The sequence below is a fragment of the Trichoderma breve genome (assembly GCF_028502605.1).
Source record: "Trichoderma breve strain T069 chromosome 7 map unlocalized scaffold00008, whole genome shotgun sequence".
Classification (NCBI taxonomy): Eukaryota; Fungi; Ascomycota; class Sordariomycetes; order Hypocreales; family Hypocreaceae; genus Trichoderma; species Trichoderma breve.
Window position 1 is genome coordinate 764039 of NW_026611594.1, and position 16904 is coordinate 780942.

At 47.9% G+C, this 16904-nt stretch overlaps 5 protein-coding genes across 5 annotated transcripts; 2 read left to right on the forward strand and 3 right to left on the reverse strand.

Moving 5' to 3' along the window:
* Positions 1-8: 8 nt before the first annotated feature.
* Positions 9-1703, reverse strand: T069G_11341 (amino acid permease domain-containing protein; the record flags this gene model as incomplete). The annotated part of the gene is made up of 2 exons (XM_056178546.1): positions 9-898; positions 980-1703. 2 exons carry the CDS (start codon positions 1701-1703, stop codon positions 9-11), a joined length of 1614 nt encoding a protein of 537 aa, XP_056023420.1.
* A 1275-nt stretch (positions 1704-2978) lies between these two features.
* T069G_11342 (hpcH/HpaI aldolase/citrate lyase family domain-containing protein) lies at positions 2979-4090 on the reverse strand (the record flags this gene model as incomplete). Its single annotated transcript, XM_056178547.1, has 3 exons — positions 2979-3385; positions 3473-3665; positions 3740-4090. The coding sequence occupies 3 exons, from the start codon at positions 4088-4090 to the stop codon at positions 2979-2981; spliced, it is 951 nt and encodes a 316-aa protein (XP_056023421.1).
* An 8005-nt stretch (positions 4091-12095) lies between these two features.
* Positions 12096-13270, forward strand: T069G_11343 (ankyrin repeats (3 copies) domain-containing protein; the record flags this gene model as incomplete). The annotated part of the gene is made up of 3 exons (XM_056178548.1): positions 12096-12273; positions 12337-13058; positions 13223-13270. The coding sequence occupies 3 exons, from the start codon at positions 12096-12098 to the stop codon at positions 13268-13270; spliced, it is 948 nt and encodes a 315-aa protein (XP_056023422.1).
* Positions 13271-13988: 718 nt separating this feature from the next.
* T069G_11344 (uncharacterized protein) lies at positions 13989-14789 on the forward strand (the record flags this gene model as incomplete). Its single annotated transcript, XM_056178549.1, has 1 exon — positions 13989-14789. The coding sequence occupies one exon, from the start codon at positions 13989-13991 to the stop codon at positions 14787-14789; it is 801 nt and encodes a 266-aa protein (XP_056023423.1).
* A 252-nt stretch (positions 14790-15041) lies between these two features.
* Positions 15042-16452, reverse strand: T069G_11345 (homogentisate 1,2-dioxygenase domain-containing protein; the record flags this gene model as incomplete). Its single annotated transcript, XM_056178550.1, has 2 exons — positions 15042-16329; positions 16382-16452. 2 exons carry the CDS (start codon positions 16450-16452, stop codon positions 15042-15044), a joined length of 1359 nt encoding a protein of 452 aa, XP_056023424.1.
* Between the last annotated feature and the right edge of the window lie 452 nt (positions 16453-16904).

Genomic DNA, 16904 nt, shown 5'->3' on the forward strand with positions numbered 1-16904 from the left:
TAAGTAAGTTATTTGAGGTCCTTTTCAGGATTGGTTGTCGGTGAATCTGAGCCATTTCCTTCATGGCTGCCCACTGGAACTCCCACCGTCGTGATTTCACCATCTTCTCCTGCGCTCCTGACCGGAGGACCAGTGAAATTCTTGCGCGCATATGCAAAGTACCAGATAAAAGCAATCGCTCCAAAGCCAGCGAATACCACTGAGGCGTAGTTCATGGTCGTGGCATCAACGGGCAACGAGACAGGCATACAGAAAATGACGACGGAAAAGACGATCCAGACGATGCAGATGACGTTGATGATGGGGCCCATAACTTTACCGAGGGGGTAGGGCGAGTGCTCTACAGCTTTGCGGCGCTGAACAAGATTGACGAGAACGGGAACACCATATGACGTAGAGAGACAGATGGTGGCAACTCCAGTGAAGGAATTGAAGGCGGCGGAAGAGCCGAAATAAATGCATCCAAGAATGCAGTCGACCACCGTGGACAGGACCAAAGCCCAGATGGGCACATCCAAGGATGTGTTGACCTTGCGCCACAGCTTATAACCAGGAATAGCGCCGTCTCGCGCAAAGGCGTATGTGCATCGCGAAGCAGCCGTGAGAGCCCCAATACCGGCAAACATCAGGATTCCGAGAATGAGAAACAAGAGGCCAAAACCACCCGCCGCAGATCCCGTGACAATCTTGAAGAGCAAGCCGATTGGCTGAGAGTTTGCGACAGTGAGCAGCGTCTGGACGTCAGGGAGAACAAAGAGGAGCGGAATGAGATAGATGACGCCGGTGAAGCCAGCGGCAACGACGGAGAGGACAATGGCCTTGGGGACTTCGCGCTCGGGGTTCTGTACTTCTTCGCACATGGCGGCAACCATGCCGTAGCCGGTGAGGGTATAAGCAGCTATACGGAGAAAAGGATCAATAATTAGTTGAATGTCCTGATTCAGAGAGGGCTAGGAAATGAGACAGCGTGACAGCGTACCTTGGAGAAGCCCGACGAAAAAGGACCAGCCGGTTGGCCATCCGCTGCTTGATGCGTCATAGTGGGCAAAGACAAATTCGCCAGATCGTCGGGTGTCGGCCATTGTGAGCAAGGTAACCATGATGATTATGACACTGGCAGCCGTCCAGTATATACAAACTTTGTTGATGAGATCCAAATATCGCGAGCCGAAAGCGTTGACCAGAGCGCAGACCAGCATGACGGCCCAGAAGCACAACACCGTCTGCCATGTATTTGCGACAAAGTCTTCGTTGAAAATGGAGATGGCGCTCAAAATCAGCTGCGCGCCGGAGAAATTGATACTCAAAGTCACTGTCCAATTGCCGACGAGGGTAAGCCATCCGTCCACGAAGCTGACCAGAGGCGCCCACTCGCGAGAACTTAGCATGGCGGACCAGTAGTAGACACCGCCGGCCGTGGGGAAGACGGCGCAGATTTCGGCAAGAGAAGCAGCGATACAGATGGAGATGAGGGAGACGAGTACCCAGCCCCAGAGAACGGTGACGGACTGGCCATTGGTGAGAGTGATGTATAGAGTGGTGCTGAGGCCAAAGGGAACGGCCATGATTGCGAAGGAGAGACCGAGGATGGACATCATGGAGAGATGACGGGGCAATTCGGCCTTGTAGCCCAGCGAGGCGAGGGCCTGGTCGGCCGTCTGGGCGCCGCTGCCAACAGAAGAGCGGCGGCGGCGAGAATCCATGGCTGCAGAAAGTTCTCGTCTATGTATGTATGTATGTGTGTATGTGTAAGAGGCTCGCGATGCCAATCGGTGGTTGTCGGTGAGGAATTGCTTCCTAGGTAGTCAACGAGGGCGAGTCTAGGCAGGCGCCAATGTGTTATCAATGTCAATGTCTAGCCAATTCCAGAGCCATGCAAAGCAGATAAACAAAGAAAAGAAAAGGAAGAGGAAAAAGGAAAATATGAAGAGAAAGAAGAGACAGGTTGCAACTGGAGACATGGCCAGGGCTGTAGATAAGAAGCTCGTCAGATGCTATCTATCGCGTGCCGCAATGGTTCGTCCGATGACGACGGCCGAGGCTCTCCATTCCAATTCCATGTTTGATGCGCCCTCCGCAGCGTTACTGTCGCGTGCTAGCTGCTTAGCCTGGGCCCTAGTCGTGGCTTCATCTCGAACGAGTAACGGCGGTGCCGATTCTGGCCCAAGCATTCGCTGGCTGACGATAAGCTTGTTTTGCCCTGCTGTTTGCCGGCGTCGAAGTAAGCGATGCCGATGTCTCAGATGCTGATTTCCATGTGGCATCTGCAAGTAGTCTATATGCTCCTCTCTAATCTGTACAATACGACCCTCATTGACCGTTTTTCTCTTCTCTAATCCAGCTGAAAGGCCAAGCGATGGCCCGAAGGCAACAGCGCATGATAGCAATGCAACGCAAATCGGACCGCACGAGTCAAGGGTTGTGTCGGCCAGGGATCAGGACCCAGCAGCAGCCAATCCTCAGCGCTCGCCGTTGTCGATTTGCGGGGAGGCCGCGGCAGCATGGCGAGATAAGCATCCCGTTTCGTCTTTGGGGATCAAGGCAATGACTGGAGAATATTGCACAGGCGACGCCTTTGATTCGATTGCAGATTCACATGTCGCACGAGTCCCACATGGTGCGCGATAACGGCGTCTTCCCCAGATCTCGAGCAGCGCTAAGGGTTGCTGTTATGTAAATGGTGTCGATTGACGTGCGGAGTGGAAGCAGGAGAAGCACGTCAACTTTCCCAGCTGAAGCCGTTGCAATGTGTCTGTCAAAGGTATTTCGAATCATGAAGCTTTATTATAAGAGTCGTGATAGCTGACTAACAGATGATACTCCATCAAAGCAGGAAGGCACGCTGAGCACTGCAACTGCCATGTCTGGCTGCTGCTTACATCACCCCCTCTGATCTATCTCTTCCTCTTTTCTCCCTCACATCCACATTCATCTCTCTTTATCCTTTTTACCATCGATTCCTCCCAATCGCCGCCAATCTATAACTTCTCACCATTGACATTGCTGTGTCCATTCTCTCCATTCACCTTCTTCTCCGGTACCACAAGCCCTTCCACAAGGCCTCGCGCTTCTTGCAGCGTTTCTCCCATGCCGGCCAGCGCCTTGACATCGGCTGCCACGATGATAAAGGACATGCGCTCTGCAGCCTTCTTGAAAGATTCTGGGGTGCCAAAGGGAGGGCTTGAAAAGGCAAAGCCACCATAGGGCTTATCGTGCTTGTCAAGGACGTCAAAGAACTTCTGGCGAGCCTCTAGCCACTCGGGCTCGTTACCGCCCATGCCATAGTTGCTTGCCAGATTCATTTCTACACGACAATCGAGACTTCCGAGCCACACCATGTCGATATCGGGCACCTCGGTGAGGATGGCGTCCAGGTTGTTAATGCCTGATGGACAAAGAGTCAGCTAGGGGGTCCATTTGACAGATGACTGCAGACAAGACGATGCTCAAAGCTGATGAAATGAAAACTCACCTTCTAGCGATTCAATCTGGATCATGATGGCGGCCTGATCATTGAGCGCCTGAAAGATATCTCTGCCCGGCTGGAATGCCATATCTGTGACACCAGGCATCAGTCGGAAGGGGGGTGCCGAGCGAGTGCCCCTTTGCTTGGACCCAAACTTGGCTGATGAAATAACATGCTTTGCTTGCTCAACAGTTTCAACCTTTTTACATCCGAGTCAGCTTTGCCATCTCACAACATGGCGCTTTGTGGTACTCTTGGTCGCGTGTAACTTACTTGGGGGATGACAAGACTCGCGCCGGCGTCCAGCGCATATCCAATCGAGGCGTGGTCATGTCCTGGCACTCTGACAAATGGAATTGTCCTTCCCTGGCTCATGAAAATGGCCTCGTGAACAATGGTTGTCATTGTCTCAACGTTCATGCTGCTGTGCTCCCAGTCGACCCAGACGACATCAAAGTTGAGAGGTGCCACCCAGCGTGAAATCTTTGTGGATCCAAGACCGCCATAGTATCCAATCAACGGGGGAATCTTCTTCTTGTGAGCATCTCGGATGGCCTGGCGGGTAAGGTGAGGCTGGAAAAGAGAGGGCGCAGCGTATGCGGCCATGCCTTGTGCTGAAGCCATTATGACAATGTGCGTGTGAAAAATACTCGGTGAGCTATAAGTGGTTTAGCTGGGTATGTGAGCTATTGCTGAAAAAGCAAGCGATAGATTGAGTGGCTGGTGAATAATGAGATCCGCATGAACGCTTGCTTTCCAGAGACCACCGTCCCTTTTATAGTCCAAGTTGCTTCACCTCAACTCCAATCAATCCTGCTGCTCACCTGTTGTGAGCTCCTTACTTCAACTAAGGCTTACCCGCTCGTGAGCTTATTGCTTCAAGGAGGGTCAGCTAGGTACAGGTTAGCAGGATGAGGCGACACACCCTTTACACCCTCCACACCCTCCGGTATCATTATATCAAGGTTAATGGCTTAATCAACAGCCCAGTTTCGGAAAATGGCCCGCTTATATCCAGAATTTATCTACTAATACAACAATCTGAAAGTTGATTGATCGAAATGTGCATACAACGATAGGCGAACAAACGCTGATCATGTTCGCGAAACCCCTATTATTCGGCAACAAAAACACGGTGCGGCCAAGAGTAGTCATCTAAAACTACAAATTTACGACAAAAGTCCTTACTATTGAGTTCTTTTCGGCGGAATTAACGGTGAATCGGCGATAACATGAGTAAGGAACTCGATTTGACAGATGGAGATATGATGAATGCCGGACATCATATCACCACGGCTGGCGTACGCCACAGCCTCCTTCTTGGCGTCTTTAGCCCACCCCGCCGCTTGAAAGGGACATTGTCCATATCTAGACGATTTCTGCGTTCTTGATATCGCATATGCGGACTCTTTGACTGGATTCTTCAATTTACATGACTTCTCCGGAATTAATTACTCCTAGCTTCCGGATATCAGGTCTCCCACCGCAATATTGATATCACTAGACCCAAATTATGAACTATCACAAGTGACAGCATGTAGTCTGTATAAAGTACAGCAGGGACTTGAATGACAGATAAAGAATCCTGAACAGCCCCGTCATCATATTCACATTCAACCGAACCAATCGATGGCAACTGCTCAATGGCAACTGCTTATGTGCAATTCACTAGATCCATGGCGCCGGAAATAGTTGAACGAACTCCTGTTACCACCGAAATTGAGGCACTGTTGCATTCCTGGGATATATCGCCCAAGTTGATGTAGTGTGTCTCACGTTGGATCGCTGGAGGCTTGTATTTGGGCAGCAAACATGCTCGATTAGCGCAGCCAAAACTGGATGTCAGTCTTATGAGACTTTTCGACTCTTATTTTGCTTGGGCCATAGGGCTGAGGCGGGGCGAGGAAATAGTAGCCACCTGTATACAGGATCCTCAATTGCTTTTGTGTTACCACTGTCTCCTTGTGGAATCATTTTGGCAAACAAGACCGGATAAGAGCATATATTCTGTCCTCTTACTCACAGAGTATCTCGCGAACTCTTGCCATGTTTCACAAGTGCAAGGTCAAGGCGGAATTGAACGTATTACCCTCAAAGCATTTTGGCCTCTTCCTACACTGGGGCACAGATGAGGACACACCATGGGGTTCCCAAGGGACCAAGTCTTTTTGTCATGAGCTGATTTTCTCCCGTCAGAACTAGGAACATGGCTAACACGCCCGATCACGTCAATTGCTTCACCGACGCTGGGGCTTCTCCGGGGGGACCTCTCTAGTGTGATGTGAGATCAGGGGGATAAGTTCATACCGTGGATTATGATTCTTAGGCTTTTGCGGATCGGCTCCTTCGGCTCCACACTTCCGGCGGCGAATCCAACCTCAGTGCGGCAACAGTTCCGCCAGTGTGCGAACACTGTAAGGGCCGGGAAGCCGGTGCGCCTCTGTGGTATGGAATCAGACTTTCGGAGAAGACCGAAACGCAATCGCAGAAATATGATGCATACCCTCTATGGAATCAAAGCCACGGAATTGGCATTCATGCTTTTTGTCACTAGATTTTGGTCATAATTCAGTTTAATCCATGATTCACTTGGAATGCTTGCTTATGACTAGAAGGGTATGCTCCTCGACTACTCGCACTGTCAGCATTTTCCAAACTCTATCGACCTGGAGTCAGCAGTGGCTTCAAAACCCTGAGCCACAAGAGCCTTGTGGGGACGCTACGAATTCCGCAGCGGTATATCCAGTCTTGCCATTGCATTCTTCATTTGCTACTAATTACTGGAGACGGTAAAGACGGCAAGGAACGAGACAGCTTACCCCTTGGTCCTATCACTGAGTTGGAATCAGAGCCGCTATCAGACTTGGCTGCTGATAGTGTTGTGATACACATCACATAACTATTCGACTTACATATAAATAGAATAGAGGTTTGCCAAGAGTGCTAAAGAAGTTGTATTGAGTCTGGTCCGATTACCTCATCTGCTCCGAGCGATACTTATCATTTGTCATGGAGTCCGGTATCAGGTAATTCGCCGTAGCGTATTCTATTTTAATACAAATCATTAAGCGATGCCTTATAGGTTCGGAAGGACCACTCTTTAAGGTGCTTCCCGTGTACTATTGGCAGAAGTTCTTGTGTGATAGGTAAGAAATACGGTTATACGTATACTTCTTAATGGTATGGTCCCGGGCGTGATGCGCTAGTGCTATATGAGTGAAGTGACAACTTGGCATGCTCTTATAGGGTCCAAATGGAATTCATGATTTGTTATATATGGAATTCCGTTTTAGATGTTTATTAATCAGGCATAAATGATAAGCCTTCGTCTCTGATAGAATGCTGTCTATATCGTCAACAGATCACAATAGATTCCATCTATTGCTAGGCTTTCGTTTCCGGTCTTAATGGGAATTACCATATCTCTAATGAATTACTATACAATGCATATCATAGTCTTTCATCAACATAAGTTCTAACATTGTTTTCCTAAAAGAGCCAATGTTGCTCGTTGTCCTGCAGCTGCTATCTCCCCCACATACGCCTTAGCATGAATACATGCTAGTAAATTATCACTCGAGTCAGACTAGCCTTGCTACTACGAACAACACGAACAGCAAACGGGCAACACGCTCGGTAGTTAGTGCTTATTCATCAGGCGCAACCACCTCAAGTCAACAAAAATCAACAAAAAAAGCTCATCTCCGGCAGGCTGGGTTGGGTTTAGAGGACCGGGGAGAAACTGAACATGTAAAACCTATGGTTCTTCTGTTGAGCGATAGCCGGACAGGGCTTACTAGGCAACAACTGGTTCCCAGTTCTTTGGGGATCGGCTTACGGACTGGCGGGGAACTTGCTTACTCCGGGAACCTCGACATCCGTACGATCGGGTGGTGCGTTGAAGGCCGAGCGGTGATTTAACTTGAGTTAGTGGATGACTGCGGTTCTTTTGAGATAATGCTAAACTGTGAAAATGGGAAAGTGACTCAAATCTTCGGACGATTGCCACTTTAGGGACTCACTCACTTATACATTTGCATATGCGTTCTAGCTATCTCCGATTAGGATTTCGGATTTGAGCTTCGAGGCTGTGCATGGAATCCCTCGTGGCCGACGTCAGTACGGATAAAAGTCCGCAGTCTAGCATTTTGCTCAAGCATTTCTCTTTTGCGTCACAATGAGAGAAGCGGTAAGCAGCCGCGTTGGCTGTGGCTTGCGGACATCGGCAAATTAAGGTTGAAATCTAATTTGCCGACTTCTCTTTGAACCTATCACAAAATTACTAGGATGAGCTTTTACAGTTGGTATAATCCTAATTCCCTCTTCAAGTTTGGTCCTAGATCAAATCTCAGATAATCTCAAATCAGTTTGAAAACGTAATTCGGATGAGTTTTGCCGTATTGTCATGAGATCTCGTCACTTTCTGGTTCGAAGACGAGACTGTTAACGTGTGGGAGATTTATATACTTCATATGCGGCCGCTTGTTTCCACCAATCAGATATCATAATGGTTTCGTGGTCTAGTTGGTCATGACATTTCGTTAACATCATTCGTTGACACCACCGAAAAGGTCCCCGGTTCGAGCCCGGGCGAGATCATTCTTTTTGCGTCCTATGCATTTAATTGATGTCTGACTTTAATCTTAATCTTTTTTTTTATTTCCATGGGCTGCTCTATTGCCTGGATACGAAAGTTGCTGAAGTCTAGAATCATCGCTCCTCCCATTTACCCTAATACAATATTCTTCCTTACGCCATCACAAGCGCAATGACTTGCGGCAATTAGAGCTAAAATGCGGAAATGCAATGCTGCATGAACGCTACGGAGCCAATGTAGATACTGGTTTATTTTCTTGATGTCGTAAAGCAACTCCTCTGCAAGCTGTAGCCAGCAATTCTGTCTTCAAGTTCACAATGTCTTGATCGCACAGCCAAATGAGTAGTAAATAGGCATTGCATGCAAAGCAGTTGCCATGAATTCCTTTCTTCTATGTATATCAATATTCCAATTAATGTTACTCTGCATTACAAGGGTCTGTTTATACTACTATCCGACGTTAGGCGGAACGATGCGAGATTAACGTCGTATCAGTCGCCTTCGCCACGCCGTACCACTATTCACTATCCCGCTACTTCTAGCGGTGTCTATTTTGGGGCTAATGTGCGTCTGCCTTGCGCATGAGGCTCGTTGTTTCGAATACTGATCCTTCTTCTTTACTAAGTCAGGTTATAGGGCTGAAACCTGTCAGTCATACAAGGCTGAGCAGTTCAATGAACGAGTGCTCCCAAACACAGCCTGATTCTGACAGATTTAGAGAAATGTTTCACTCGAGGTTACAGGTGAGTAAGAAATGTTTCTCAATTCTCTTTTAGGATTAATTCGGAATGGAAATGACTTCTCTGGCAGTCTGGTCACCGGCAATGGCTCAGCTGTGCAACTGGCCTGAAAATCCTATTTGATGACACAGAATGGGACTTTGAAGATGTTTTATCAATGATAAAGAAAAGAAGGTAATTTCCGGGGCTGCGGTTGACACGGCAAAAGTGCAATTGCCGAGGCGCACTTTGGACGAATTGGGTGTAGAATGCTACCCTATCTGAATGACCTCAATAGAAGGAATTAGGGATTATATCTCGGGTCATATGTTTCTGTTATCTGCAAAGTCATAACACATGATAGATGATTTTCAGCTTCAAGAGGAAGGCTTAGACGGTATCTTGTGCAATATTGTTCTTTGGCCCTTTCCATAATCAGAATGTCATGATCAGGCAATTGGGCATATCGGTATATCATAAATCATTGGACTTGGCAATCTGAAATGACAAATTAACGTTGCAATATCATAAAATCAATTTGAGTCTGAATGAAAAGATCACATGGACATGTAAGAATCCTATAGCGCCTTTCGCAAAGGCGCATCGCGTATGACCAACATGAACTTGCTTCTAGTAAATCCTATCATCATGTAAATGAATGAGAGTCTTTAGTCTAGTTAGAAAGAAGATATATCTTTCTATTGATAAATAGTTTTCATTATCAACGTCTATCGGCCGCTGCACCCTGTTCATGTCCGAGCCCACCTCGAATATGTCCACATTCGACAAAGAAACGAGGATGCGCATTGATAATATTCCGCACAACCGAAAGTAGAGACAACAACTTTACAATTATGATTCGTTTGATAATTCAAAAGCAATCTCATGATACTCGGTATCGCAGAGTGAGTGTTGCCGACGCAGTGTAAATGTTGGCAGTCAGCAGTCATGCTGGCTCTGTGCTGACATGGAACTGCACTTTTCTGTCAGCATATCAGCCTATCCCGCCTTTCGGCCAACCTTCATCCTTCAGGACGTTGAAACGGTATGGGTTGGTAAATGCATTGCCCTATTCTGTTCAGCTTGGATGGCATTCGGCCATTCAGCATGTTCGTCAGGGCCGCGTCACGCTGACAGCGTGGAAAGATATATAATATTGGGATGGGGAATGAGGATATTGTTCATCAGACTCAAAACAGCATCGTTAACAAAAGGGAAAAGATATATTATACCAAACACTCCAATATTTACTTCTTGAACAGTCGAAATCGCAATCATTGACAAAATGAGACTCCCTCTTGTTGTGGTTATGGCTTCTGTCGCTGGTAGGTTCATCTCCCCCTTTATATAAACATTTGAAAGACAATGAATAGAGCCAACACAAGTTTCAGATGCCAACGGCACCAACAACACTGCCGGTCAATCAGGATCCTCAGGATCTGGTGCGCAAAACACTTCGGCTAGTACACCAGCATCTGGAGCTGGAGGATCTAGCTCGACATCCGGATCTCAAAAGAAGTGATGCAGCGAGACAAAATTCTACGACTTTTGCACTGGATGCAGAACTCGATTGTATTTTTCACAGTTTGGCATGTTTCGACTAGAGGAGTTAAAGAGGGCAACCACAGGGCTATCACATTTACGGGCGCCAGTCAGTCATAGATCACAATGTACTTCTAGCTTAGAATTGGACTTTTGATTCATCCTGTAACCTGTCATCTTCTACCTGCATCGGACATCGCCGTGCTGCAATGTGATTTGATACCGGGGCTGGAGATCGATGCGTATGCGTGTGCGTAGACTTCCATGGGATCAGAACGAACCGGTTTTTGGTCCGGAATCTTGAATGAGTCCGTTTCATTGGTTAATTTGGCCTTTGATGGGATTTTAGCTCGCTATTGCCGCCGGGCCACTTATATCCGAGAAGTAGTCCAACAACTCGGGCCAAGTAAGACTGGCTGGATGAAATCCATGTATTATTCGCTGCACATTCTACGGTAATCTCGCATCACTTTACGCTCTTCGAAAAACGGTAATGAATGACTTTCTTCTTGTGGAAATACGCCGCGCTCTGCTACGTCAGCGACGAGTTACCAACACAGCTGAAGCTGTCGCCAGATGAGATCGCCCACAGTTGTTATTAATAATGTGAGGCGCGTATTAGCTTCTGTGGGACAGACTTCACAAAGTCTGCCTGGCATTAGCATCATGCAAATATTCATATTTAGCTACGGCGCACGATGAAGCAGCGTCATCTAGACGCGCCATTGCTCTGGTTTACGGCCCAGCCGCAATTCCCGTGATCAATCGACGCAAGTATGCCTTGATGCCAGGGGCAATCCTTCTGGGGATCCTCCTGGGTTTCTGCGCCTCGTCCTGGGCGCTTATTGGGCCAACCGCCAAACTGACATGGATCTTGTGCATTCGCCACACTGCTTTGGCGGGTTTGCGATGGTCCCGTGAAAGCCAACTGCCGCAGCGTCTGACGATGGCCGTGATGAAGCTTCGTCAATCTGGAATTCCGCGTAGACCGCGTATACCGAATGCTGCAATGAGTCAATCACCGAGCTGCCTCTCGAGGTCATTATTCGGAACGTCGTCATTCCGCTTCGTCTTCCGGATGTTCCCATCTCAGGAGATCAACCCTTGAACCATCAGCTTTGGCGCCACCGATTGGCCAGCCTTACAACCATCCCCTGCATCGATTCATCGCACTTCGCACTTGGTTTGCTTGGAATCCAGCCCGCGGCCCCATGGTCCTTTGCTTAGATCGAACGGCTCCGCCATTGACTATTCCTAGCAGTCGCCCAAGCCGCATCGCATCCAGTGCTTTTGTGGTTCCTTGCAGCAGCCTTGCTAACCCAGATCAAGCAAGCAACCTTGCAGGATCGCCACAGTCGCAAAAAAGGCAAAATGGGCCGCCAAGATGGACGAGTTTGGCCACTGTCACTGCGACCATCTAGCGTGTTGATGCGTTTATAGATGCCGTGTGAGCGCCAATTCGAGCCACAAATGGCTTCTTTCAGCCAAGATGATAGCATCCCCGGTTCTCGGCTACGCACAAGAGTGGTGAAAGGTGTGGCTTGTTGCAGGAGATGCTGCTAAGCTGTGTGCCCGCCCCCAATGCCGAGGGTGTCTACAATAAGATTCCCAGATTCCTTCCAACATCCCTGTCTGTGCCTGACAGAAATGTTTAAATAATGAGACAAGTTTTTGGAACTGCACTTTTTATCCACGACAACAATACTATGTAACTAGAGAATTTTTACTGCAAGAGCGAACATCGTCTACCGTAACAAAGAGCAAAGACATTATGGCGACCTCATCCTGCACTCCTGACCGCCCCTCTGGCAACCGACATGAACTGAGACTTTGCATTCAAAATGATGAAGGGATTGAAGAAAAGATTAAGCTTGATAGCATCGTAGATGCGGAAAATGCTGCAAAAGAGAGACGGAGGAAGCAGAACAGAATTGCCCAGCGCAAGCATAGTAAGTGAAGGCGACTCATTATACGCGAAATGAGAATATCTGCTAACCATTGCTATCATTCAGGACGTCGGAAAGCTGAGCAGAGACTTTCTGAAATGTCCAAGTCACCCGATCTCCGAACATCACCACACGCTGGACCTTGCTGCAGCTGCGTCACTAGACGACTAGAGATTACACCTCCGGAGGACTACAACCGGAGCTTCATATCCATCACATCGCCAAATTCATCATACGGCGCTCTCACTCCCTCGGCCATATCCGACTATGAGAGGAGCCAAACATTGTCCGCCGAGATCCCCAATCCGTGGACTCCATTCTGGCCAGCGGCATCTCCTCTATTCGATACCGACGCGAATGTTCTGCCGTCTGGGGACACGCTTGACAACCACAGCCACAGCCCTATTCCTAGCTCAGCGTCGTTGGACGTTCAGCCTTTTCAGGATTCGCAATCATCGCCGTCAGCCCTGTCGTACGACGCTTCCATCAGCCTCATAAGCAGACCGAAGAGCAATTGTTTGTCACCGGAGAGTCACCTTGGAGGTCAGTTCCCTCTTCATTTAGCTGCTAGAGGTGGATTCATGGGCATCATTGGCCTCCTTGTCAGCAGAGGAGCTAGACTAGATGCCAAAGACACATATGGGCGAACTGCGCTTCACTACGCCGCCGAGGCTGGACATCTTGAGGCTGTCGGTATGTTACTCTCTGTCGGGGCGAATCCATTTCTAGCAGACAGCGAAGGGTGCAACAGCCTACATATTGCTGCTAGTAAAGGGAGAGAGGATATAGTGCGTGTGTTGATGGAGCGGGGGATGGACCCGAATCTGGGGGTTGGACGCGATATTGAAAACTCGGGATGCTCTTGAGACACGTCCCGTTATACAAACTCACACAACTCAACCGAACCAACTCAGTAGGTCTTTACTCCTCATCTTACTCTTCTTGTATATAGATAAATACTTTTGTCCACTTTTACATAGGATACTTCATTAAAGCTTAGAAAAAATAAATAAAAATAAACCAAAATATAGATTCTACTACTCATCTTGTGCAACGCCAATGGCATTCGTATTTCGAAACTGTGAGCGCCACCCAGGCGATCACTTCCCCCTGTGTGTAACCCTTATACGTCTCGTGTGTCACAAGTAAAAACTGAATCTTACCGTATATATCGAAGGAAGGAATTTAGTATGATGGCTCAATTGAACCCGAATTTTGAGTCTAGAGTTGAAGGATGTGTAATGAGGGCTAATTGAGGTGGCGATGCTTGTCTTTGGCTACCACCTGCCCATCATCAAGGCGCTTATAGATGATGGTGACAGCCTCACATTGTAAATATTTAGCCCGATCTCCTTGAAGTTAATATATATTACCGCCTCTTCGGTAAGGTAAGCGAGACAGATGCAGCTAGATCCGCAGCAGTTCTAAAAATACTGTGTCTGTTATGAAGCGGATCGCGAGAGGCGCAGCCGCCACTAACAGTGCACGGTTATAACTGTAGGCACTAATACCGCTAATCGCTGCCTAAAACTCACGACTCAATACGAGATATTTCATCATGCATTCACGGGTTGTCTACTTGTCATCTATTGATGCTTATGCAGTTGGAGTCTTGGATACGTCGAAGCATACTGTACACTGTAAAACAGATTTATCAAAACAAAACTTCATTCATCACCAAATCTGATAGCCTCTACATCAATTGCAGCAAGTTCAACATGGTCTTCTTTGTGCCCCACGACAATCTAGATGTCCTCACATGCTATCTTCTCGCCGACATCTCCAGCGATGAACTGCAAGCCTTCAAATCAGCCTTCGAATTAGGAAATAATGCACGCTTCGATCCTAGGCTTCACATAAAAATCGTCCGTCCACCTGAGGACTATATCGGGAAATCTCATGAATACATCCGCCGGAAAGAAGACGAGGCTGGCCGAGAAGAGAAATTCCTCATCCTGGACGACGAGGCCGTGAAGAAAAATGCCGTCTGGTATATTTCTTGGTTTGCAGATGAAGAGCATATTGAATGGAAACAAGCCGAGAGCACAGATGTTTTGTGGAAGATGCTCATCAGGACGGATAAGTTGTCGCTGGTGTATGTCAACTACAGCATTGGCAACATGTCGCTTCAAGAAGATCTGGACAATTGCGGGGTAAAATTCCCCGTAAAGGCGGGCTTTGAACAACCCAAAGTGTACGATTTCGATATGGACATGCAAAAAGACCAGTATCGTCAGCCTGTTTGGGTCAGGGCTGAGCCCGGCGAGTATGAGATTAACAAAGGCGGCGAAGTGATGGGAGACTACATTGCGCCGCCAAATATGTATGCCAGATTGAAGGATGGAGTGGCAGAGGCGGTGGGAGTCATCAACGACTGGACAATGTTTCAACCAACCGGCCCGTTTCGAATGTCCGATGGGACGAAGAAGGAATTTCCTGAGGGCACTATGGTTCTCCAATTGAAGTGGAATCCTGACTTTGCGTGGCCGCCTTATAAGTGGCCTGAGGGATCGCTATAATGCAAAAGTTGGTATCAAGACGCTGGGGGGCATATGCAAGGTTGAATCTACATGTATGTAATGCCGTAAACAGAATTATGCTGTAGGAGTTTAGAGATGAGCACGCCAAGTGACTTAGTTAAAGGTTGAATTCACGATAAATACGTCTATATGAAATAAAAGGATTGTGGAAGATACATGTATGTACCTCAATATTTGAAGCATACATATCTTTCTGTTCAATGTTCTCCAGTCTCCCTCCACTGGTACATTTCACCTGTCATATACAGCTGTGGCCTGTGACTTGAAATTCTTCTCTGCCGTGTTATAAGCCCATTCGCTAAGCATGAGGGGACACTCAGTCTCGAAAACCGTTACCGAAATCCCATCATCCTGCAGCTTTACAGGCTTGCTGGTGTCCTGATTCAAGTACAGCTGATACTCCTCTTCCGTCTGCCCATGCGGCACCATGGCCGCGTTCATCCAACCTGCAAAGGGACCAAACTTCGTACCACCATTGAAAGGGAGTGCCGGGTCGTTGATAACCGGGAAGATGACTTCCGACATAGTATTGCGGTGGTACCACGGGACCCGAAGCGTGTCTTCAGTTGCCTCCCAGCGAGGTCCGGCAAGGGCAAAGTCCAAGACCGAGGTGAAAGGCTCTTTTCCATACGCCCGGGCTTGCAGGACGCAGTATAACGAAGGGTCATGGTGATCAAATGCAGCATTGCTAAAGGAGTTAAAGCGCATCATGTCGTACTTGTAAGGATAGAGCGTGCCCTGCCAACCAGCAACATTAAACGGCGTGGAGTCTTGTGTACAGGACCACAGTCTAGTATCGAGGCGCGTGATGATAGTCCACGGAGAAATGCCATTATTCGCAACAGCTATGCCGTCGACAACTTCGCCATCGAAGAATGCTGTGGGAATTTGGAAATCACGCGGGTTGGCGAGGCCCACCGACCCAACAATACCGAGCTCTGGCACTCGAAAATGACCTTGATACAGCTCCCAGATGTAGCCCCGGCATGGTTTACCATCAACCAACCCTACTCGATATCGAATTCCACGCGGAATAACGGCAAATTCGTTGGCCCTTACTAACAGCCTGCCCAGTTCCGTGGTGATATCCAGCGCGCCCGACTGGGGCACAATCAAAGCCTCACCATCCTGACTCGAGAATACAGTCTGTGGCTTCATATCCTTGGTAAGTTTAAAAACCCAGAGAGCAACGCCAGTTTTCTGCCGTGCGTTTCCGTTGCTCCCCAGAAGATGCTGCTCGGTCCAGTCGCCTTCGCTGATCGAGGGGAAATCGGACCACCAGTAACCATTCGGCGTGAACTTTGTCGGCTCTGCCGGATTAGCAGTCTCCAATTCATGATGCCACGGCTTAAATTCGGAGTGATCGTAGGATGACTGGGAACGATAGGTGTAGGTTTGCAAGTTCTCTGCCCGTGGAGCTACAAATGCTGTTCCAGAGATCTTCTCCGTTCGACAGCCATAGGGGGCTTGCTGAGGATAGGGGTTGACAAATGCGACTGCCCCGGGAAATGCTTCAGATCTAATATCATCAATCAGATTTGAAATGTTTGAGCAAGACTGGACGAGCTTACTGATGATGATTTCCCAAACCATCATGATAGGTGTACTTCTCTTTGACGCTAAAGTCCGTGGTATAACGCATGATGTTATATCGTCGATAGCTTAGAAAAGGGCTTTAAAAGATTCGGAAGAGAGGTTTCTGCTTTGGATGGTTTAGATGTGTTGAGTATGATGAGAGAAATGGCGTTGAATAGAGAATTATTGCTTCTTTATAACCTGTGTTTCGTGTTACAAGACATTGCGGATCACTACAGACGTTGTCGCATTATCAGTGGATCTGATATCCAGGAGAGACTGGAAAGGTGGCGGACCAATTATGATACCCATGTTCGTCAAATAGACCGCACATTATTACACCCCATGCTCTCATGTGCGGATGAATTACTAACACTACAACAGCTCAGGAGAATACAAGCGGTTAATCTCACTTAGGAGCGCATTACCTCTAAAATAGTCTTGCGGCATATCACGATGGTGTTGTACGGTGTGTCCGGCGCGGCGTGATTGGAAAGATTTGCTTACTCCTCTTGCTGT